This window comes from Hypomesus transpacificus, chromosome 15, assembly GCF_021917145.1.
Source record: "Hypomesus transpacificus isolate Combined female chromosome 15, fHypTra1, whole genome shotgun sequence".
In the NCBI taxonomy this organism is placed as follows: Eukaryota; Metazoa; Chordata; class Actinopteri; order Osmeriformes; family Osmeridae; genus Hypomesus; species Hypomesus transpacificus.
The window spans coordinates 13525710-13550218 of record NC_061074.1 but is presented as its reverse complement, the minus strand read 5'-3'; the positions used below and the strand labels follow the sequence as shown (position 1 = coordinate 13550218).

Sequence of the window (24509 nt, the reverse complement as noted above, 5' to 3'; positions counted from 1 at the left end):
AGGCATGCGGAGATGGTATCTCTATCTCCCGTGTGGGGGGGGGCAGACAGGCCGGAAGGGACTAGACTGTACGTAGCAACACAACAGCAGATGATATTAGATGTTCTCACACAATTCCCTTGTTTAGTATTGTTGTTTCCCTGGATACAGGGACACATTGCTTACTTATCTGAATGTTTTCTCTCTCCTGAATTCAAGGAATATGCGGTGTGTGTGTTGTGGAACCACAATGGTAATCTCAGAGACATGCTCTAACGATGCTGCCCCTATCACTTCCTGTGTGTACTCCCAGGCAGGTCCATCCCTCATCCCCTGAGTAGCATTCTGCTTTATCTGTCCTTCTCTCCCCAGACTGTAAACACTCCCCCCTCCCCCTCACAGCCCTGCTCCCAAGGACGACCAGGCCCCCCTCACATGACACGTCTTTGTTGAGCACAATGTAGCATTTAAGCTCCGCTCCACCTTATCCTTGCTTTGTTGGCATACTTGGAGAAGGTAAATACTAAACATGGGCATTGCGTGCTGATTGGAGCTAGGGGCAGCTGCATTGCAAGCTGGGAGATTCTTCTCTGACAGGAACGATAGGCACGTCTTATCTCTCTCTCTCTCTATCACTCTCTCTCAGACAAACATATTCTCTCTCTCTCTCCCTCTCTTACACACACACACACACTCACACACACACACTCACTGCTCCAGTCCCCTACAAGCCTACGCACACCCGGTCAGATGCTGGACCCAGCCTCTAGAAAGCTGCATCATATATCTCTCCATGTCCTCATTTTTCTGCTGGGTTCTCCTCCACTAGTTCTAGTTCACTATCTCATGTTTTCATTCAATTCGTATTCCAGTTTTCATCAGTGCCATAGGAGGATGTTTTACTAAAGAGGCTAAAGTGAAGTTTCTTGAGTCTTCTTCATTCTCTCGTTTCAGCTCCTTACTTATAAGGAAGGTGCAGTAAAGGCCTGGTTCAACCTAGCACACACACACACACACACAAGACAGAGGTCTTCTTAAAGAGGTGATTGACTGGGTTTTGGGGGTCTTTCACACTGTTTATTAAGGTCTCAGAACAGGGTAGGTAACATTGGTTTGGCTGGAAATGGCCCGGTTGCTGTTCTATGCCCCCTAATGCATCCAGTCAAATTTACATGGGAAAAAAATCTCCTTTATGGTATGCTCATGAATATAGAGATGTATATAAAATATATAGATGACCCCTTTAAGCAGGGAATACTGGCCCCCTCTACTCTCCAGCCTGCTCTTTTGGTTTATCATCATTATTATTATTATTTTCATTTCCTCTCCTTCCTTACTCCCCCCCTCGTCCTCCCGAGGTAAGCCCAGTACGACACACCAGGGGTTGGATCCTGGGCAGTGACATCCGTGCTGACTTTGATTCTTTATGGAGGGCTGATCTCGAGGTGATCCCGACTTCCTCCTTCTGCCCCTGGAGGAACCTGCCCCGCCACGCACAGAGCCGGGGATGGAGAAACAGAGAGATTGTGAGAGAGGATAGAGAGAGAGAGAGAGAGAGAGAGAGAGAGAGAGAGAGAGAGAGAGAGAGAGAGAGGGGGGGGGGGAGGGGGAGGGGGAGAAAAAGAGAGACTAAAACCTACATGCCAGTATGGCACAATACATTTAACTGAAATAGAGAGAAACATCCAGAGAGAAAGCAGAGGGGGATAGGGGTAAAGTCACAGATTAGACCCAGGGGACTGTTTTAAAAGCAATATATCATAGTGTAGCATAGTAATTTCAATGTTATGAATATGCATTCTGTGGTTGATGACTTTGCATAACAATGTGGCCTTGGCTTAAGATGATGCATGATATTATAACCTGATACAGTTACACTGACATACACGTGTTCAGTCTACCTCAGAGAGTGAGAGAGGCAGAAAGAGAGAGAGAGAGAGAGAGAGAGAGAGAGAGAGAGAGAGAGAGAGAGAGAGAGACAGAGAGAGGGAGGGAGAGGGAGAGAGAAAGAGACAGATGGAAAGAGGGAGCAAGAGAGGAAAGACTTCCCTGCCTCATAAATCTGGGGGATATTCTGGAGCCAGGCTCTGTGTTGGTGTGCTAGTCTTAAATCTCCCCATGGTGGGGGTGTCCTGTAAGCCATGGGGAGGAGCATGAGAAATCAGGACCCTGAGATGTTTCAGCCATGTCAACAGTGTCAAAGAACACCATAAAACAGAGGAGAAAAAGTCTTAGGCACTCTGGCTTGTTTGTCTCTGTCCCCCCCCCCACACACACACACACACACACACACACACCTTCTACGGAGACTTAACGATGGAAAGGTGTCACTCTAGAAGCCCTACATGGTGTACATGATGTTTCACAGGGTTTGGGGGAATTGTTGGCACACTTGCAGAACTGTTTCCCCTGTGTTTGGCACAAAACTCAGGCTCACATTGACGACATGACAGCTATAGTAATCTATATTGATGCAGCTCTGGCCAAAAATATCTCAGAATTCTTCATGCTTTCTCTTCCTCCTTTTCACTAAACTATGTGGTAAGGTGCCTCTCTCTCTCTCTCTCTCTCTCTCTCTCTCTCTCTCTCTCTCTCTCTCTCTCTCTGTCTCTCTCTCTCTCTCTGTTTCTCTCTGTCTGTCTCTCTCTCGATCTATTTATCCGATGGTTCTGCAGCATCCCGTCCTTTTAGCCCTGGTCTCCTTGGTCGTTTCATCTCTCCCAGGCTCCATCTGGGAGGGTTTAGTGCCATGTGGAAGCCATTGGCTTGACTGTGGGGCACTCAGCTCCCTGATCAGAGAAAGATGTGCCTCTCCAGAGCTATAGCCTGTGTTGGGATCCCAGCACCCCTATCTGCTTTGTCTCTTTAACATTCCTATTCTCTATCTCTGGAAGACACCCCACACACACACACACACACACACCCACACACACACACACCCCCACACACACCCCCCCACACACACACCCCCCCACACACACACCCCCCCCACACACACACCCCCCCACACCCCCCCACACACACACCCCCCCACACCCCCCCACACCCACACACACACACCCCCACACACACACCCCCCCACACACACACACACCCCCCCCCCCACACACACACACACCCACACACACACACCCCCACACACACACACACCCCCCACACACCCCCCCCCCACACACACACACCCACACACCCCCACACACACACACCCCCCCCCACAACCCCCCCCCCCACACACACACACACCTACACACACACACCCCCACACACACACACACCCCCCACACACCAACCCCCCCACACCCACACACACACACACCCCCCACACACCCCCCCCCCCCCACACACACACACCCACACACACACAGTCTTTAACTTAACTTCCACTTTTACCTCTCTTTCTTTTTTCATCCTTGTCCCCTACTCTCCCTCTCTTTCTCTCTCCCTCTCCTTCTCTCTCCCTCTTCCTTTCTTTCTCTCTCTTTCGTCTCGTGAAGTGATTGGAGCAGCAGCCCTTGTGGGAATGAAAGTGACCATGACGAAAGACTGAAGGATCTGCTGTAGGGTTGCCTTGGTGTCCCACTTTGTGTTTTTCCTCCCCTCTCCCCTCCCCTCCTTCCTCCCTCCCCTCTCTTCCTGCCTCCCTCCTTTCTCTGGTCTCTGCTCCAGTCGCCTCCTCGACCATCGCTGATGTCATTCGAGCTCCTCAGCCAATCACCAGACCCCCCCCCCCCCACCCCCCCAATTAGAAACCCCTCTCTCCTACTGTTTCCTTGTTTAAAAGCTCCATTAAATTATACTTTCATTGGAAACTAAGTACATTAGGTTAAGATTTCCATTACAGCCCATGCAGATGAAAGGAAAGCTCCAGTGTGTCTGCTTTGAATTAGATTGTTTGACATGTGCTGTAGTCAGGACATTCACAAACTCCCCATCAGCGACCTGGCTGGGCCCCATTAAAATGGCTTCAATTAACTGCACAGTAGACATCACACACAGCCTGTAGGACACAGAATACTGAAACACACACACACATACACACATATACACACACATTTGCCATAGAAGAAGAAAAATCCTTTATTAATCTCACATTTCGGGGGGGGGGGACACACAAACACACGCGTGCAAGGAGTGGTGGAACACACACACGGGGATGTTGTACTGCTATTTGTTCATGGTGGGCAGCAGCAGCTGTGCTGAGGCATGGCCAGAGGCCGGGATGTGTTTATGATCTCTTCGAAATCTCACATGAAGCTCAGACAGATCACCCAAACACATATACTGTACACACACACACACACTCCCTGACACACACACACACACACAGGTCTTGGCCTGCCCTGGCCCTGTACATTGCTAGGCTGTAGAGTAACAGTATACGTCTCTATAGCTCTCACTTCCTCCATGTTAGTGGGAGAGAGGGGAGAAGTGACTGTAATCACATCCTTGGATCTAAGGCTAATAGACAGCATGAGAGGATCTGGACCAGATGTGTTGGTTCCCGAGCTCCGAGTGCAGAGCAGAGCCAGGGTCAAGCACCTCTCTGTGGGGAGGTACCCAGTGAGAGTGGAGGTCAGTCCTCTGGAGGTGAGAGAGAGGCAGCTGACAGGCTCCCCTCCTGCCGTCCTGCATGCCTCAGTTCACGAGCTGCCCCCCGCCCCAACCCCCCGCCCCCCACCTCACCCCCCTGGCAGACCACGCCGACGGGGAGGGGGATCCTGGGCCCAGGAATGTTAATTGGGAAGATTGTTTTAATAAGACCCTCATTGCAGATGCTGAGAGAGTTGTGGGTGGTGGGGCTGCACGCTGCACACATGCACACACACACACACACACACACACGGAGAAGGGGTTTTGGATGGTCCATTTCAGCAAACAACTACATAGTAATCGATTGAACACACATGCACATAGTATTATTTGTGTGTGTGTGCGTGTGTGTGTTAACATCACAATGACTGTTGAGTACAGAGAGCCTTGCCCAGCAGGTTAGGTGAGGACAGCTGCCTTCTTCAGCTCCTGTACAGACAACATACAGATATAAAACACAAAGCCTTTCTTTGGCTTTTCCTTCAAGGTATTTGTTCACCTCCTCCCCCCCCGCTTAGTCGTTATGATTTTACAATGTGAAGCGCCCCGCGGCGTTTCTCTAGAATGGAACAGGAGATCCCATTGGCTCAGAGCTCACTCTCGGTTTGACCTCGGCCAATTCCTGATGAGCATACTATTCTGTGTCTGAGAGCAAGCCGGTAACCATAATACCTTGCTGGCTGTTTCCACAACAGGTAACACACACGCTCCATCTCCAAACAGCCTGATAATCACTCTCACATGAGGCACTGTAAATCCCTGTTTTCTTGGTGTTTTTGAACCATAAAATGTAAACGTGATAATCTCATGCAGATGTTTTTACCCTAGTTTTCACACTGGCGGGCCCTGCCTTCATTACTTTTATGAGAATAACATTCTCTCTGTTTGAGGGAGAAGGGAGTCTAGTTTGAGGAGGTTCTGCTGACGTTCCCGTCCAGAATTGGAGACAGTCTCTTTATTTTAGTCCCCCTCCACTCCAATCAAATAGGCACTGTTTATTGACATACGAGGTGCCAAGTCACTCACTCAGTCAGTCAGTCAGTCACATAAACCTGCCCCCCCTGCCCCCACCCCCCTCAACCCAACACCATCTCTCCCCTACCAACCTGACGAGAAGACTTATGACCATTTAAACAAACACAGCCACTCAATGGCCTCTCTGTTTGCAGGGCTGTGGGGCCAGGTTTATTTTACATTATGTGTGTCCGTGTGTGTGTGTGCGCGTGTTTGTTAAGCCGAGGTGTAGTAGATTTAGCAATCTGCCCTGGGCTCTCTCTAGCATCGGTGTCGCGTGGTGAGTTTTGGACATGCCTCTCAGAGGCACAGGAAGCCCTCAGGCCAAGGTGCCCACCTCGCAGGCACATCACACCAGCCGGCCTGGTCCCATAGCCAAGGACGTCTTCCTTTAGTGCTGGTACACCACAGTAGTGAGCTTCACGTGGTCTGGGGAGTGATGACGGCAGTCGGCAGCCATTTTCTTTCACTCGTTGACCAGTAGCCAATAACAGATGCGGTCATACCTGTTAAACTTTACTGTAACAATATTGACACATACACGTCTAATTACTGATAGAAACCTAATTTTTCCGGGGTCCCATGTTTACTCCTGCCTTGTATATTTACAAAGGGAGCTAGTTTGTTGTCCTATCTTCCATTGTTTAAATTGGCTAATTGGGTCATCCTGTCTCCTTTCTGATGACATCACTGCTCGGTCCGATCTCACGGTTGAGGTTGTGTCTCTTCTGGATGACCTCACAGTGCTCAGCGCAGGTGCAAACCCCGGGGACAAGCGGCCACTACACGCGGAAATATTTATGAACATCCTCGGGGGTCCCTGCGGTCAAAGGAACCCAAGCACCACTGCATACCTGGGACTCTGAAGGCTTTATGTAACACTGACATCTGAGACCGCATTGTTGTAGGAGTTCTGGGTTTGAATTCACAATCAAAGGGGAAAAGGACATCTTTGGCCCATAAATCATTGGAAGGACGCCTTATACAAGGCTTTGAAGAGACTTTAAGGACATATAATAGGCTGTGTCCCTTCTTACATGGATCTTTTCTCCTCTCTATGTTCGTGCTTTGTGTGTGTGTGTGTGTGTAGTCTACATAGCTGAAGCATACTGTAATGCCCTTAAGCCCAGAACCTTTACCCCTCACTTTGCACTTGTGGGCATACTCACTGGTGCCTCTGTGCTGGGCTGGGGGTGACCGTGTGGGCTTGGGGACGAGAGGGGGGGGGAGAGGAGTGAGGGCATGAGCTCAGAGCAGAGGAATGAGAGAGGGACTGGAAGAGAGGGAGTGGAAGCTGCCTTGTCCAATCTCATCTCCCTGGCTGCAGGGTCGAGAGGCTACACACACACACACACACACAGACACACACAGCCTTGAGAGCTGGAGGTCAACACATCACGCCTGGGAAGCTGTCTGTGATGAGAACTGTTTGGAGTGTGCAAGCTCAGATCAAGCCGAAAGCAAATGGAGAACCAGCTGCTGGAACGCAGAGAGGAAGAGAGAGAAGATAAAGGTGGAGTATAGCGATGTAGTGTGTGTGTGCTGGTCCTGTATGCATGGATAAAGGAACACAGGCCACTGAGCTGTTCCCTCCTATCAGGAGGTCCGATGGGGTATGGTGGACAGCTTGTGGCCCCTCCCCCTGGTCAAAGGAGCAAGGCAGTGGGGTTGCTGGAAGTAAATCAGAGGAAACATATTATAATTTGTTACACTGCACTCTCTAATGTTTATCAGTCATCAGCCTGTCTTTACTGACAGTGTTGAGGAGGCCCTGCAGAGAGAGGGAGAGAGAGAGGGAGAGAGAGAGAGAGAAAGAGGGAGAAAGGGAGAGAGAGAGAGACAGAGACAGAGAGAGAGAGACAGAGACAGAGACAGAGACAGAGACAGAGACAGAGACAGAGACAGACAGAGAGAGAGAGAGAGAGAGAGAGAGAGAGAGAGAGAGAGAGAGAGAGAGAGAGAGAGAGAGAGGCCAACTAGTCTGGGTCTTAAGCAGCTTGTGCAGCCATGCACATCTGGGAGTTATTAGGTATTTCATATTTTCTCCGTGTTTCCTCGTGCCGTGTGCTCCTCTCCAGAGCCCCGCTCCAGCTCTAATCCCCGGCAGCTTCCATACGGGCGGCCATGTTTGGCCAGTGACGGCCTCAGTCTGTGGCGCCCCACCGTCCAAATCAAGCTAATTTGTTCAGTTTATTAGGAGCACAGCTAAGCTCATAAAGGGCGGGACAGTCGGGGAAGAGAGGGGGGGCAGCACATTATAACACATTCACTTCCACAACTCCTCTATCCTCCCTTCCCTTTATGCATCTCCTTTGTACTGCCTTTTCTTCTTTATTTTTTTTGTATTGCTTTTTTGCTTCATTCCTTTTCTTCTTCTATTTCCTCTCCTGTGGTCAGTCCACTCCATATTGGTTCAAGAAAAAAACCCAAACCAGTCTGAACTACACAGTATCTCTCTTTCTTCTGCTCTCTCTCTTTAGGTTTGTTTTTGAAGGCTTTCTGACAGAATCTATTGAATCCCCAATGGCTCTTTTTTTAATACTCCTGAAGATTTCAGGGAAAGCTTACATTAATCCGTTTAATTTCCTCGGAACAAAGCTCATTTGATCATCCTCAGCTCAGCTTGGTGTGCCGCATCAAGTCTCCATTTTCATTAATGTTGGAGGAGCAGCACAAGAATCTCATTTTAATTTGACATTTCAGCATCTGTTTTCAATTTCCCCAGGAAAGAGGGAGTTTGTGGTGTGTGTGCGTTTGTGTGTGTGTGAGTGTGTGTGTGTGTGCGTGTGTGTGTGTGTGTGTGGGTGTGGACTCATGGCATGGGGGGGGAGATGAACCCTTGCGTTTTTGGAATCGAGAGTAGCAGAACCTTTTCTAGAAGGGAGGGTTCCCGAAGAAGAAATGCTGGGAGCTAATTGTGTTAGCCTTCGCTCTGCTCAGAGAGCTACTGTTGACCTGGAGAGTGATTTGTCAGACCTGTGGTGGAGGCAGGCTAGGCTAGGCCTTGTAGATAATGGCGGCTCGCTAGCGATGGGCTCATGTACTTGTCTCTGTATGCTGAGGCACTGCAGCCCCCTGGAGATGGATGATAGAGCATGTGCTTAGCCAGCTAGAAAGCCCCAACCACTGAGACATGTCACCCTGAACAAATGACGGATATCTTAATCCACAGCACAAGAATCTTGAACAGATTATCACAGCATAGTGGTGATGGCAGAAACAGATCCAATTCGATTTACGAGTATATTTACGAGGATATTTCCAACAATGTGTGGGACCTTATTCTCACCCCAGTATCCCATCATGCCCTGCAGCATAGCTGGGCTAAGCCAGGACAGACATGGACATGTCTTCACGCCCAAACCTTTATGAATGTGGCCCAGACCCACGTTATAAGACTGAGTTGTGAATCCCTCAATTTACACACACACATACACACACACACACAAAGACACGCACACCACAACACACACACACACAGTGTGGCCTCCCTCCCTGTTAATAGCTAAGGAAACATGATCTGGGCAGAGGACAGCTGCAGGCTCACAGGACAGACAGAGTGGCAGAGTTGGCCCATTATTCCAAACACACAAACACACATACACACACATACACACAGACACACACACTGACATTCCCACACAGTGGGTTTCTGCACAGATAGCCATACACAGACACAGTCATTCAAAAGCTCCCATGCTGAGGGGTGACAGGATGGAGGGATGCAGGGCCAGGAAGACAGCCTCCCCTGGCATGTCTCCGGATACCACTGGGCCTCTGGCGGAAATACTGGAGCTCTCCACCTCATTCATCTCTACTCCCCATCCGATATCTCTCTCTCTCTCACCTCTCCCAGATGTGATGGGTTATTTGCAGCGTGGTGTTCAGCTGTGTTTATGGAGAGAAGGTGTCGGGGAAATGGTGTACAGTGAGGCGGAAGGGAGAGGGAGCGAGCGATGGAGAGGTGGTCACTGTGGAGTGTTGCTGTAAACACTGGAGGATGCCAGCTCTACCCCAGGCCTTCCCCTGCACAACACAACACAATCTTCCTCTTCTCTGTTCCGTCATTCTCTCCATCCCCGGAGAGGTGAGTGCTTGCAAGCTCCGTGGTCAGTAAAGAGCCTTTTATTTTTGGTCTTCATACTAGTTTAAATACCATTGGCATTGTACCAGCTGCACTGGATTCCAATTGTTCTCTTCCAAAGCTTACTGTATGGAAATGAATGACTTACTTCCAGACTGAGCAGCCCGACAATAGTGTCAGTAGATCATTGGCCAGTGTGATGTGATGTAGCTACACAATGAGGGGTCAGAGCCGTTAATAGGGAGATAAGTCTGGAGAAGCCATTACTGCCCATCTCCTTGGGAAAGTCATTTCCTGGTGAGGGATAGGGTTTCCTGTCCACTCTCCTGGAGGCTGGGGGCTCTTAGAGGCTGGGGGGTCTCCTGGAGGCTGGGGGCTCTCCTGAAGGCTGGGGGCTCTTAGAGGCTGGGGGCTCTCCTGGAGGCTGGGGGCTCTTAGAGGCTGGGGGCTCTTAGAGGCTGGGGGGTCTCCTGGAGGCTGGGGGGTCTCCTGGAGGCTGGGGGCTCTCCTGGAGGCTGGGGGCTCTTAGAGGCTGGGGGCTCTCCTGGAGGCTGGGGGCTCTCCTAGAGGCTGGGGGCTCTCCTGGAGGCTGGGGGCTCTTAGAGGCTGGGGGCTCTCCTGGAGGCTGGGGGCTCTCCTGGAGGCTGGGAGCTCTCCTAGATGCTGGGGGCTCTCCTGAAGGCTGGGGCAAGGGCATCTCAGCTCGCCCATGGCCAATTAAGTGCTTAAAGGGTTTAGGCAGGAATGAGTATTCTGTCAGAAGCCCAGGTTCCTGGAGGGAGCCTGGCTTTGATCTGAGGTGGAGGTGCAGCGTGGTGACTTGGGGGCAGAGCTGGGGCGTGAGATGGGGGTGGGGGGCATGGAGGGGTCTGTTCATGTGCAGCAGACACACACACACACATATATATATATATATATATATATATCCAGACACACCGTCAAACAGTATACACACATGCTTTGTATCTGGGCTTCGTCGTTCACACACACACACTGAGTTCCTGCATACTTCAACTTGAAATCCAGCTTGAATTTCCTTCTCAGATTTACGAGGCCACGTTTTATTTCTGTTTTCCTACGTGTGTACAGAAACAGCGGAGCTGCAGAAGTGATTACTGCCGCTCGCCGTAGATATGGGAGGCTGTTTCTTTTTCATTACTTTCTCTGCCCTCGTAAATCTCCTCAGTTTATCTTGAGCAGCAGCGATGGTGGAGGCCTCAGCGCTGCTGCCCAACACTGTGACACTCTTAAGCTCCAGCTCCAGCTTCCTCCACCGCTGGGTGTCCACAGCCTCTGTAGAAGTCAGACCGGCATCACTCTGGGGGGGGGTGAGAGTGTCTCCTATAATGACTGTGTAGTGTCAGACAGCTGACTGGGGACGTGAAAGTGACATGTTCACAATGAGGAGGTGACGAGGAGGACGCGATGAAGAGTATGTCTGGAGGCGTGTACTGTGTGTGTGTGTGTGTGTGTCCGTGTGAGTGTCGCTCTGCAGGGTTGTTACGCTCCAGCGGTGAAGGCGGGTCAAAGCCATTCTTAGATGTGATGATGGACGTCTTGACGCTAGGTTGTCACCCCTGGATCAGTTGTGTTGGTGAGGCATGAAGGGCTGGTGGGTAGAGGTGTGGGGGTGAGTTGGGAGGTGTGTATGTGTGTGTGTGTGGAAGCGGGGGGGGGGGGGGGGGAACTGGGAGATGTGGTCTGGTGGGTAGTTCTGGTAGCTATACCCAATACACTTCACTGTGTAATCCACTGTCATTCCCTGTTAAGGTTTTCTGTTGATGGCTGTACCATGTTAACCCTCTCCTCCCCCTCTCCTCCCCTAGTTTTGCGTGATGACTTCAGACAGAACCCTGCTGATGTGATCGTGGCCGCGGGCGAGCCGGCCGTCCTGGAGTGCCAGCCACCTCGCGGACACCCTGAACCCAGCATCTCCTGGAAGAAAGACGCTGCCAACATCGACGACCGGGATGAAAGAATCACAGTAAGTATCTCTGAGTGTGTGTGTGTGTGTGTGTGTTTGTGTGTGTGTCCGTGCGGAGAGTGGGCAAAATAATTGATAACACCACCAATCCTGATGAAAAACACATAGACAACTTGTCTCGTGTAGGGCAGCAATTTCAGTGGTCCTTAATGACTGTGGGTTAGGATGAGGTCTGTTTCATCACTCAGCACCCACATTGATTAGCCTGTAGGGGAATAATTCCAGCCTGTAGATAGCTCTTCAGTGGAGAATGAGCTGACTGGAAACTCTGCAAACAAGCCTCTCTGTGTGATTTATACAACAGTTCAGCCCTACTGACCAATTCTACTGTTTTTATTAAGTGAGAGCAGAGTAGAGGCCCGGGTGCCGAGCTCTGAGCAGCAGTTTAGATCCCCCCTCTGTGCTCGCTTAAGGGCTGACCTTGATAAGCCAGGGCCTGGGGTGTCTCAGTTGAGCACATCTCTTCCCATCTGGTCATCTGTACGGAGCAGGAAACTGTCTGTTTGTGGTGTTTTCATCTTCCTGACCGCATGGATGCTTGAGGAGTGGAGTGGAGCGCTGGGAGAGGGAGTGAGTCAGCAAACAGCTAACTCGACGCACATCTGATTCATCTCTCCACATTGACAGCCATGCTATGTCTGTGGTCTTTAATGGGAAGCCACTGTGAACGGTTAACCTGTAAAGCTCTCAGCCAGACTAGCCCTTCACAGCGTGGTCACGGACTGACAAACAAATAAGTCCAGCTGTTTTTTTTTTTTTTTCACTCATTACAGTCAGATGGGAATGCATTTGTAATGACACTGACTTCCTGTCTGACCTGTTTGGAGTTTATTCCAGCGGATACGCTGGCTCTGTTTGTCTCATAGATTTCCCTCGGCCTGATTGTGAGAGAGAGAAGTGGGTCATACGCTACGTAAATGTCACTGGTGTGTGAGCGCAGTGTGAGGGCGCAGTGTGAGGGCGCAGTGTGGGGGCGCAGTGTGGGGGCGCAGTGTGAGGGCGCAGTGTGAGGGCGCAGTGTGCGGGCGCAGTGTGCGGGCGCAGTGTGAGGGCGCAGTGTGCGGGCGCAGTGTGCGGGCGCAGTGTGCGAGCGCAGTGTGCGAGCGCAGTGTGCGGGCGCAGTGTGCGGGCGCAGTGTGAGGGCGCAGTGTGAGGGCGCAGTGTGAGGGCGCAGTGTGTGAGCGCAGTGTGAGGGCGCAGTGTGAGGGCGCAGTGTGGGGGCGCAGTGTGAGGGCGCAGTGTGAGGGCGCAGTGTGGGGGCGCAGTGTGGGGGCGTAGTGTGAGGGCGCAGTGTGAGGGCGCAGTGTGGGGGCGCAGTGTGAGGGCGCAGTGTGCGGGCGCAGTGTGAGGGCGCAGTGCGCATATCCCTCCTCCGACCGCTACGCTGCTCCTGCTAGCTAGTGCTACCAGGGGAGAGGGAGAGACAGGTGCTGGTACCAGGGGAGAGGGAGAGACATGTGCTGGTACCAGGGGAGAGGGAGAGACATGTGCTGATACCAGGGGAGAGGGAGAGACAGGTGCTGGTACCAGGGGAGAGACAGCTCTACCTGGTCTACTTCACCAGTGTCATGGAAAGAAACAAGCACACAATCTAGTTGAAATGGATCTAATCAGGCCTGCCTCCCAGTGCTGCCAGCAGGCCCTGATGAGGCGGGGGGGTATTCACAACATTAGTCTCTGGGTTCACTATCATATATGTCCCGTGTGTGTGTGTGTTTGAGTCTCTAGCTGTGTTGGGACCTGCCATAGTTTGCCAGCAGAACAAAGCCTGCTCTCCCCTGTCATCAGGGCTTCTTTACACACCTGGCTTCCATCAGCCCTCCTTAACACACACACACACGCACACACACACACACACACACACTGCTCATCGTTGAGCAAAGGTGGTCAGAGTCTGCTGGGGTGTGCTACATGCTGCATGCTGAGGGTGAAAGGGGTTTCTCAGGGGTAGGTCTCTTTCAGGGGCTGTACTGTACGAGGAGGCCAGGCCTGCACTGGAGGGAGGGAGGGGGTGGGGTCTCTGAGCACGGAATGAGAGACATCCAACGCTCCATTGGTGAAAAACAGCTGAGCTCATCAAAGGACCCCACACACACACACACACACACACACACACACTCTGCTGTGTGTGGTTTGGGCCATGATCCCCATCCAGAGCAGGAACGTGTTGGAACGTGCTGTTTCCACCTAAACACCTGCGCTGAAGATTAGCTGGATGTGCTATGCTGGACAAGAGAGAGTGAAGGAGAGAAAGGAGGACTTGAAAGACTGGTGGAGTAGAGAGACAGAGAGAGAGACAGAGAGAGACAGAGAGAGAGAGAGAGAGAGAGAGAGAGAGAGAGAGAGAGAGGGAGAGGGAGAGGGAGAGGGAGAGGAAAATGACCATCTATTTTGAAGAAGTGTTTGTAAAAAGGTGCTGTTGGACCCAGTCGACTTTGAGTGTAAACCATGGTTGGTCTGTGAGGACTGTCATTCTCATTGGCACTAATGGTGGACATGGCAGTGCATTGTCTACCCAGCTTTTGTTTAGAAGTGGTGTGTGATTATGGTTCAGTAGAGTGCACCTCTGTGTGAATACCACAGCATGAGCTCAATGGGCGCTTGTGCTGTATCAGCCAAATGACACGAGACAAAAGGTCTAGAGCTATTTCTACTATAAGGCCACCATCTCTGCAGTGTATGTGTGTGTGTCTGTCTGTGCGTGTGTTTTGGAGAGGATATCCACAGATAGATGTTTCAGCGGCCACCCAGCTGTATGTTTGTGTGTGTGTGTGTGTGTGTGTGTGTGTGTGTGTGTGTGTGTGTGGGGGGGGTGGAGAGAGAGGTTCTTGGGGCCACTCCATAGAGCCCTGCTGTTCAGGCACTCCAGCTATGCCTGTGGAGAATGGGAAAGTGCCACATCCTCACAGAGAAGGGAGAACGGATGGAGTGGACAGGGCCTAAAGTGGATCCTCATGTCAGCCCCCCTTGGGACCCGTCCCCCCCTCTCCACTAGATGATATGACCTGACCTTGGGCCCTTTGTGAGTGTCACAGTATTTTAGCAGCTAAAGCCTTCCCCTCAAACAAACAGTAACATAATGACACTTCAAACCCCCTCCAACTCCACAGGGGGTCCTAGGGGCCAGCCGGACTGGGGCGGGGGCGTGATCTGCCCTCCTGGGGCCCTTCCCGGGGCCCCTAGTCCACTGCTCGGTGAACTCTCTTTACTCTGAATATTAAACAGGGGTCGAGAGGCCCCGAGAATGCCTCAGAAGCTTCCAGACTGTGTCCGGTGGGGTAAACAGTGTTCCTGGAGGACTCGATCACCTCCAGAGGGCCTCCGGGGCTGGGGGATGAGGAGTGATCAGTTGTGGCATGTGGACAGGCCTTTTCTAGCTTCTCCTCACCCCTCAACGCAGATGGGCTCTTAAATGGCACAGATGGGCCATGAAGTCACACAATGTTTCTGCACTCCCTCTGTACACACTCCCACTCCCAACCTGTCACCATCTTCCCAGACTACTATTGTTTTAGATAGTCGTGGTTGGACAGGATGTCGGGTCTATGTAAGGAGTTCGTGGTAGATTAACAGCGACCGGTCTCCTTGGTGACAGTGAGTTCTGCTTTCAGGTCAGTTACAGTGGAGTCATGGGGAGTTTTGACCAAGGTGAGTTAGATTCAGAGCGACGTTACCCAGCACCTCATAAAGTGAATACACATGTACAAGCGCTTGAGTGAAGTCAGCCTTTGACAAGCTGTACAGCAATATTGTGTGTGGTGCCCCTCTCTCAATCTACGAATGCACACACACACACACACACACACATACCTCAGTGGTTTGCTAATAAAGGGATCTGTTACATGGTTATAGGTGGGGGTCCTGTGCTTGTGGGCTGAGGTGTGTGTTTAAACCCTTAAGCCCCTCAGAGCTGGGAGATCAGTGGTGTACCCTGCCTTTGTGTGTCCCTGCTCTGACTGGCAGGACTGTCAACCGAGAGAGGGGCAGGGCCTGACCGAGGGGCGGGGCCTGACAGGGGCCTGCCTGAGAACAAAGCAGATCCTCTGGCTTGTAATCAAAGCCCTGGGAAATAGCAGCAATCGCATTCACCTGGGCGGACAACATACACTCACCTTGTAGGGCGTGTGCGCTTGCCTGTGTCTGTGTGTCCGCGTGTGTCTGTGTGTGTGTGTGTGTGGGGGTGTGTGTGTGAGAATATCTCCACATTTCTGAGGTACACCTCTTCAGTAGAATCGTACAGTAGTCTGGAAAGCTCCGCTCAGTAATGGCTCCTCTCCGTAGAGGACAGAGCAGCATTGATGTTGTGGCTGCAGTAATGGCTCCTTCAGAGGACAGTTATGGCTTCTGGCTGCAAGTCCTCAGGTGCTCCCTCAGGGGCCTGTGGCTTTGGAGGCTGAGGCAAGTGATTTTTGGCTTGGGCTGCCCGAGGTATGCCTGACTGATAAAGTGATAGAAACCACAAGTGGGAACAGCAGGGAGACCATTAACTAAAGTCTGTGCTGTAGGCTATGCCACAGTTCTTCTGCGTATTTCCATGAACGTTCCTGTTAGCGAGCTCACAGGCATTGTAGTGAGGGTTTGTTATACGTAGGGTTGAGATGTCTAGTGCCTGTTTGTTTAGAACTGTAATGGATTTTCTTTCGCCATGGTTTTGGAAGGGTGTTTTTGTGTGAGTGGGCTGTCGGTTTCTGTCGGTTGGCAGTTCCCCGGTGACCGAGTATTTCTCCTGGCTTCACCTCTCACCCTCTGACCTCTTCTGACCTCCTCCTCTTTCCCTCAGATCCGAGGAGGGAAGCTGATGATCACCAACGCCAGGAAGAGTGATGCTGGGAAATATGTGTGTGTAGGCACCAACATGGTGGGCGAGCGAGAGAGTGAGATAGCTGAACTCACTGTGCTCGGTAAGTAACCCTCTCTCTCCCATCCCCTCTCTCTCCCTATCCCGTTCCATATCTCTGTCTCTCTCGTGGGAAACAGAGATCACGTGTTGCGTGTGGAGGGAACGTCCTCGGAGATTAACTGGTGTCACTGACCCTCCAGGAGAAGTGTGGTGTAGGCTTCGGTCTCACAGTTTAGCAGGGACACCCTGCTGGTTCCCCCTCTGACCCACCCAGCTCATCCCAGCTCCTCCAACCAGCTGGGCCCTGTTTCACCATCCCTGACCCCTGACCCCCATCCCAGCTCTCCAGCGTCTCCGTATCGACTCTCTCCAGACAGATGAACTTATGAACATCTCCTCCACTTCCTTTACTTCCTGTCCCTGCAGACCTCTTATCATCCTTGCCAATGGGAACGCTGCCAAGCATTCTCTTCCTTTCACAGAAGATTATCATTATGCATGCCGAAATACAGAAACACCACAGAGCTGCGCTTCAAAAGCCGGCTTCCGTCCTGCCATTGGTCTGTTCTGAACCAATGGCAGAGTCCACATCTCAACTCCGAGTCTCCACAGACGTCTCTGTTGACTGAGGTGGCTCAGGGCCTGTTCCTACAGAGCAGGGCCGGAGTGCTGCTGTGAGGGAGGTCAAACCACAAAGCTGTGAGTTTCTGAGCCCGGGGACATATCAGCAAATAAACAGGGAAGGAGAGAGAGATTAAAGGTATTAGGAAATCTGCTAAGTGTTCCCTGTGGAGCGCCCGTGTTCTGTTGTGTTTCTGCTTAGGGGATTGTAGGCTTGGAGAGGGAGCTGGGTCGGAGGGAACGAGGTTAGCTAGATGGCTATCTCCTTTCATTTCATGGGGTTATTCCAATAGCAAGGCGAGGGAATGGAGCCTCATTGCAGTCTTTTATAGGACTCTTGGATAGGACAGACCCGGAGCTATAAAAAGGAGCTGGGATGGCTTTAACATACTCATAATGTTAGCATGGTCTCTCTGGCCTGCAGGCATGAGCACTGGTCAGAGTCAGGTCGAAACACTCGCTCAAGCACAACGCCGTATCATGTTCTGGCACTACAGGGACACTGGAGAACGTTAACTTTAAGAGTGTGTTTTTGTGTGTGTGTGTTTGTGTGTGTGTAACAGAGCGTCCTAGCTTTGTGCGTCGCCCAGGCAGCCAGGTGGTTCTGGTGGACCAGAGCGTGGAGTTCAGGTGTGAGGCCCGGGGTGACCCAGTTCCCACGGTGCGCTGGAGGAAGGAGGACGGGGACCTGCCCAAAGGAAGGTGTGACTCATCGCCTGGCTCTCATAACAACCTGGATTTGACTTCAGTGTGTGTGCGTGTGTGCGCCCGTGGTTGGGTGTGTGTTGGTGTGATCTGTGTTGACTTGAACGCGTCTCGATTCAGATACGAGATCCGCGAGGACCACACCCTGAAGATCCGGCGGCTGGTCTCGGCTGACGTGGGCTCCTACACCTGTGTGGCGGAGAACATGGTGGGCAAGGCCGAGGCTTCCGCCACGCTCACCGTCCACGGTAAGACCCGCCACATGGCTCATGTACAGGCATACTCATGCACCTGGGAGCTGTTAGTGGGAAAATGGATGAAAAAACGGCCTTTTCTATCTTTGCCAATTCCTGTAATGTGAATTATATTGATTTTGAACCATTATGTTTCAGCAGGTCTGGTGTTCTAGAGTGCTAAACCACTGCAATCCCATTTTTACACGCTCAAAGGCGCATCAAATTAAACAATTTTCTCTCAATTAACCAATTGATTTCTAATAAAAGAAGAAAAATCCATAGAATCTGTAACATTTCACCCCAGGGGGCTCAATAGCGTGTGATCGATTTCAGTAGTTGTGAGTGCAGTTTCTCCAGAGACTTGATGAAAAAGGCTGTTTATCATGTACTAGGTACTAACCTCTGGATCATGTACTAGGTACTAACCTCTGGATCATGTACTAGGTACTAACCTCTGGATCATGTACTAGGTACTAAACTCTGGATCATGTACTAGGTACTAGGCTGTGTATCATGTCTATGGAGATAATCTCCCCTGGTTCTCCTCCAGTCAACATCCTATTAACACAGGCAGTCGCAGAGCGTAAACATGTAGAAAGCAGTCATTCAGCTGGACTGGGGGTCGGGACCCCCCTGAGAGCCAGGGAACACAGGGGCCATTTAACACCCAGCTAATGGGAGGGGGGGGGGGTCTCCATGCTCCAGAGATGTGGAGGAGGGGGGGCAGGGGTTTCAATGCACAAGGGTGGAGAGGGGTGGGGGTGGCGGCAGGGCACTGGAGCAGAACGGGATGGGAATTGGGTCTGGGGGAGGTGGGGTAGAGGGGGAGGAGTGGGTAGGGGTGTCTGTGGTGAGGTCGGTAGTGTAAGGACTACTCCCAGCGGTCTGGGGGAGCCATGAAGAAACGGGACATTTCAATCTCCAGCCTCACCCCTCCAGTGGCCCATGGCCCTTACCCAGACTGCTCATCTGCACACTGCTGCCTGTGGAGTTATTATGTCTTCAAGCAGCTAGCGATTTGTGGTTGGCTTTGAGGATCATGATTGGACCCAGCAGTCAATAACCTCATCTATGCGTCCACCCGTCTCTCTCTCTCCCTGCCACTCTGAAGAGAGCCTGGTTAATCGAAGGGAACAGTATTGACATGTTGGTTCAATAAGTTTCTCCCATGATTTTCAATGAGTCCATAGAGGTGACTGTATCTAGACAGCTTCTTTCAAGATTGCAGGAGGGCTAGGGTGAGGCCATGGAGAGGGCTAGGGTGAGGCCAGGGAGAGGGCTAGGGTGAGGCCAGGGAGAGGGCTAGGGTGAGGCCAGGGAGAGGGCTAGGGTGAGGCTAGGGTGAGGCCAGGGAGAGGGCTAGGGTGAGGCCAGGGAGGAGGCTAGGGTGAGGCCAGAGAGAGGGCTAGGGTGAGGCCAGAGAGAGGGCTAGGGTGAGGCCAGAGAGAGGGCTAGGGTGAGGCCAGGGAGAGGGCTAGGGTGAGGCCAGGGAGAGGGCTAGAGTGAGGCCAGAGAGAGGGCTAGGGTGAGGCCAGAGAGAGGGCTAGAGTGAGGCCAGGGAGAGGGCTAGGGTGAGGCCAGGGAGAGGGCTAGGGTGAGGCCAGGGAGAGGGCTAGGGTGAGGCCAGGGAGAGGGCTAGGGTGAGGCCAGGGAGAGGGCTAGGGTGAGGCCAGGGCGAGTAGAACGCCAGGCAGTGGGTTATGAAGAGGCCAGGGGGGAGGCCAGAGAGAGCCCAGACACTGTGGAGAGTGACTAATTAAAGACAAGCAAGCCACAGTCCCGCACCAGGAAATGACACAGCTCTAATTCTAGCTGCAGGACAATGACAGGAGAGGAGCTGTGAATGCACAGGCCTGAGTAGGAGGGGCGACGGGAAAGAAGACCTCAGGAAAAATCTTAAGAAAGAAATCGAAAGGCAGAATGGAGATTGAGAGATAAGATACAGAGAGAGAGAGAGAGAGAGAGAGAGAGAGAGAGAGAGAAAGAGAGAGAGATAAAGGGAGGGGAAAAGAGGGAAAAAGTGGAGAGAGACAATCAGATAAAGTCGTGTTTGTCCTATATTTGATGGCTGGCACATGAAACGACTGATCCGTCCATGGTGTCATCACATGGGGAGTTCTCCCAGCAGTCAGACCCCAGCAGGGAGACAGGAGCTGAGGAGAGATTCAATCAGACGTAACATGGTTCCTCTCCTCTCCTTCCTCAGCCCTGGCTACAGGCAGGATGTGGTTGTGCAATATTGCTTATACAGCGGCTGAATGTCTGATGTAATTGCCGTGGTACTCAGTGTTTCTGAGAGTTTTACACTGAGTTTTACAGAGCTAGATCACATGTCCCTGTGTTCAAGGCCTGAGTGGAATTAATGTAAATACTTCTTGAAGCCCGTGTTCTGCCAAAACCTCTGACGTGATGAGTTTCTGTTCATAGGAACTGTGTCTTAGCACACAGTGTCTTAGCACACAGTTCAGTTCCCACAGGGATAGTTATGCAATTTGTTATGTATTTCATGGGTTCACAGAATCGGAATTCTTCTAGTTGTGCTCTAGTATAGTCCTGCCACAGTTGTCCCTTATTTCAAAGACGTGAAAGGGTTAGTTTCTTGGGGGTGTTGGGTTGTGCATAGACAGACAGTGTTCCTACACCTCCCATGCCTAGTCTTCAGTGAACAATGTCCACATTGTGCCATGGCGTCCAAAGCTGTTTTTCTTTCTCTCTCGTTACTAACTTAATCAGTGAATTATTGTTTTACACACGTGTTTGGCTGTCCCCGACACCTCCTCTGCACTTATAAACACGTCAAGTCAAATGTTTCATTATTGACGTAAGACGCCTATAACTTGCCAGGTCATGGGTAGATTTATGATTTAATTGTAGAAAAGATTCATCAAAGCCAGATGAGAACATTAAGGGCTAGACCCTACTTACTGGAGGGTTTGTCTAGATGTATTTCGGATTAAGACATCATGGTTGGTTAAGGATTGTTATGCATGTTTTGTTAAGTAAACCACACCCAAGAATATTCATCATATCTTTGTCTGTGGTTGAGTATATTATTTCTAAACTTATTAGAAAGATCCTTTGGGAAACCTTAGTTTTTTCTCCCAGTTAGTAATTTTGCCATTACTGATGATTTATATATGGAAAAGACTTCAATGGAAGCCTGTCCCTAAAGCAGAAAAACGAATAGTGCGAGTAAGTAAGGTGCTGGAGGGAGAGAGTCTGGAGCCAGAACAGGAAGCCAGTGATTCAAATGTCGTTTACACTCTCCCACAGGTCTTCACTCAGGCCCATACCTTATTAAGATAATCACTATTCTTTTGTGCTGATGAGCAGGTATGATTTGAGACTCCAAAACCATTAGACAGCTCTACAGCACAGCCCCGTCAGTACAGCACCACGATAGTGTATTGTACGTTTGAGCAGGTAGTCACACACACACAAACACACACACCACCACGCTCCCAACGGGAGCTCACAGTAATTGCTCTAAAGCCCCAGCATGTCTACGGCAGGGCAGATATGTGGCACTGCGACCCGCAGTCCTGCCTAAATCCCTGTCCATGAACCCTGTGGTGGTGCCTGGCACACAGCCTGCCCCTGGTGGGCTGGAGGCTGCATTCAGCCGTGGGTGGTGCTGTCTCCCTCTGATCAGCCCCCAGACACAGCCCCACCCTCCCTCCCCCAGGACTGCTATCACAAGCCCCACAGCGTGGTGACCCAGGCTGGTCATAGACTCACCTCACCGTCTGCATCCTCCACAGTGTTCACCGCAGCGTGGGAGAGGTAGAGTTACCTAATTAAAGACTTAGACACACATGAGTGGATGTGTGTGTGTAGAGTGTGTGTGTGTGTGTGTGTGAGAGTGTGTTAAGGATCAGTAATCTCTACTGTTGGTTGGACACAGACTGACTCTTCCATTGCAGCCTTTGAAGTGAGCCTTATCTGCATTTTAAAGCCGTAGGGTAGGTGGTGGGGGCAGGGTGTTAGGGGGGGGTGTTAGGGAGGTTGGGGGGGGCGGGGTCATTACTCTGACTGACAGCGTTTATGTTTCCGTGGGAGCCGTCGAGGCAGGCAGATTAGATAAGGGGAGCGATTGGCTGGTGGAGATTTACTGCCGGAGAGTGACAGTTAACATTCACCTTGTGTTTTTACGATCCGTCGTACACATGCGAGGCTGGGGGTGGGGGGGGGGGGGGGGGGGGGGGGGTTGTGGGGGGGGGGGGGACCGAGAAGGTGCTGCTCCGCAGGGTATTCCAAGAGCCATTAGAGAGATCGTCTATCTCTCTCCTCTGTGTCTAGTAACACCTGCTCAACCAGGCAGAAAGGTTTTCCGATAGAGTATTCGTCTCATCTGTCTTCTTTCAATGAACATCATGATTGCAACAGATTTCTTTTTTAGTTTTTTAAGGTGTGTTGCGTTTTTAATGTGAGCTTTGATGAAGATGATTATGCAGCCTGTTTTGAGTCTCTGAATACATCCCTGAGTATGTGTATGGAGGTGGAGCTGTGAGATGTCCTAGTAGCGTGGCGTCTTTTGAACAGGTGTTTGGAGATGTTAAGAGAGAGTCCCTCAGGCCTAGACTGAGGGGGTTCATTCTATATTCTACATTAACCTTATTATTTTTACCCATAAACAACACATTGCCTTCCTTATCTCTCCTCTGTCTGTTTGCTTATTTGTCATGGTGTGGTTGATCAATTATTTATTTATTCATTCGACTGCCTTTTGTGTCTTTTTTGTTTCTTTTCAGTCGTGTCTGGTAAGTTGAAATGTCACCTGTCACCTATTCACCGCCTTGCCAGAGACAGGAAGCTGTCACCACCCCCCCTCCATCCTCCTCCCATCACCTCTCCACCCACCAACCAGCACTCATGTTTCTGTTGTCACGGGCAACAGTGGCTACAGGACATTAAGGGGGTAAACAGTGTGCCTGAGCATTCAAGGTAAAATCAGACCATTCTATAATCCCCCCCCCCTCCCTCCCTGTTCTGCAGCACCAAATATCTGATCTTATCCGTGGACACATTCTGTCTGTATGTGGACTGGCAGGTTGCAGATTGCTTTTCTGTATGTATTACTGAGGGCCATGTTGAGCCACTGGGGGGTGGAGGGGTATAGGGAGACTGTGGTTGCTGTGGTAGCTGTCCTCAGTGTTGACGGTGCACCTGGCCTGTCTACAGGTCCTTCCAGCCACACCTGTTAGCAGAGCCAGACCCTGGCTCAGCCCAGCCCAGAGGGTGACATTGGGCTGTGACACTGCATTAGAGCTGAGATGGAGTTTGTCATTAAGATGCATGGCCCCCGCCTCCCTGGCCCAGTCCCACCCCAGACTGTCAGCCAGGACAGATGGCTATAATTTATCCCCAATTTCCATGTAAATGTTATTGGTCCATGCCCTTGTCCATGTAAATGAAGGGGTGGGGTCAGCCCTTGTTTTCTCTAGTCATTACATATCTGCTGGGATATATACTCCCACACCTGCATTATGGATCCTGTTGACTGGCTGTTTAATCTCCTGTCCACCGCATCAGCAACTTCCAGAGTCAGCGGAGACACAGCTTGAATCCAGAGCAGAAGATCATTTGAATATGGACCCCTCATAGCTGTCACATTCAGATGCCGTTGTTTTACTTTCGCCTAATCGGAGCAGACTTTAAATTGTCACCATGGGAGATCAATGATATGATGATGGGATGTTGTGCCCGTGTCAGCGTTGTAACCACCGTCCTGCCCCTTGTCCTCCAGTGCCCCCCTGCCTTCGTTGTGCGACCCAGGAACCAGGTGGTGGGGGTGGGCCGGACCGTCACCTTCCAGTGTGAGGCCACGGGGAACCCCCAGCCTGCCATCTTCTGGCAGAGGGAGGGCAGCCAGGTGAGTGTGAGCACGGAGACCCTGCTTCCTGTCACATCTGCAACACAGCGTGTGCCGTAAATATGCAACCCTGAGTTGGTCTTCTTCATCTTTCCTGCTCAACTTGTCTCCATGACCGTACCAGTACCTGACAGTACCTCTCTCCTCTAACCCTTCTCCTCGACTGTCCTCTCCCTCCTCTCCCTCCTCTCCCTCCTCTCTCTCCTCTCCCTCCTCTCCTCCTCTCCTCACGGCTCTGTCCTCTCCCTCCTCTCCCTCCTCTCCCTCCTCTCCCTCCTCTCCCTCCTCTCCCTCCTCTCCCTCCTCTCCCTCCTCTCCTCACGGCTCTGTCCTCTCCCTCCTCTCCCTCCTCTCCCTCCTCTCCTCACGGCTCTCCCTCCTCTCCCTCCTCTCCTCACGCCTCTGTCCTCTCCCTCCTCTCCCTCCTCTCCCTCCTCTCCCTCCTCTCCTCCTCTCCTCACGGCTCTGTCCTCTCCCTCCTCTCCCTCCTCTCCCTCCTCTCCCTCCTCTCCTCACGGCTCTGTCCTCTCCCTCCTCTCCCTCCTCTCCCTCCTCTCCCTCCTCTCCTCACGGGTCTGTCCTTT

At 51.5% G+C, this 24509-nt stretch overlaps 1 protein-coding gene across 1 annotated transcript in view; it reads left to right on the top strand.

Annotated features, from left to right (window-relative positions):
• The first annotated feature begins 11028 nt into the window (after window positions 1–11028).
• Window positions 11029–24509, top strand: part of robo1 (roundabout, axon guidance receptor, homolog 1 (Drosophila)) — a 28298-nt gene continuing 14817 nt past the window's right edge. Inside the window, exons 1-7 of the mRNA XM_047035408.1 lie at window positions 11029–11261; window positions 11494–11651; window positions 16432–16552; window positions 17676–17814; window positions 17938–18065; window positions 20716–20723; window positions 23800–23925. Coding sequence (XP_046891364.1) covers window positions 11093–11261; window positions 11494–11651; window positions 16432–16552; window positions 17676–17814; window positions 17938–18065; window positions 20716–20723; window positions 23800–23925 — 849 coding nt within the window. The 5' untranslated portion in view covers window positions 11029–11092. The remainder of the gene's footprint in view (window positions 11262–11493; window positions 11652–16431; window positions 16553–17675; window positions 17815–17937; window positions 18066–20715; window positions 20724–23799; window positions 23926–24509) is intronic.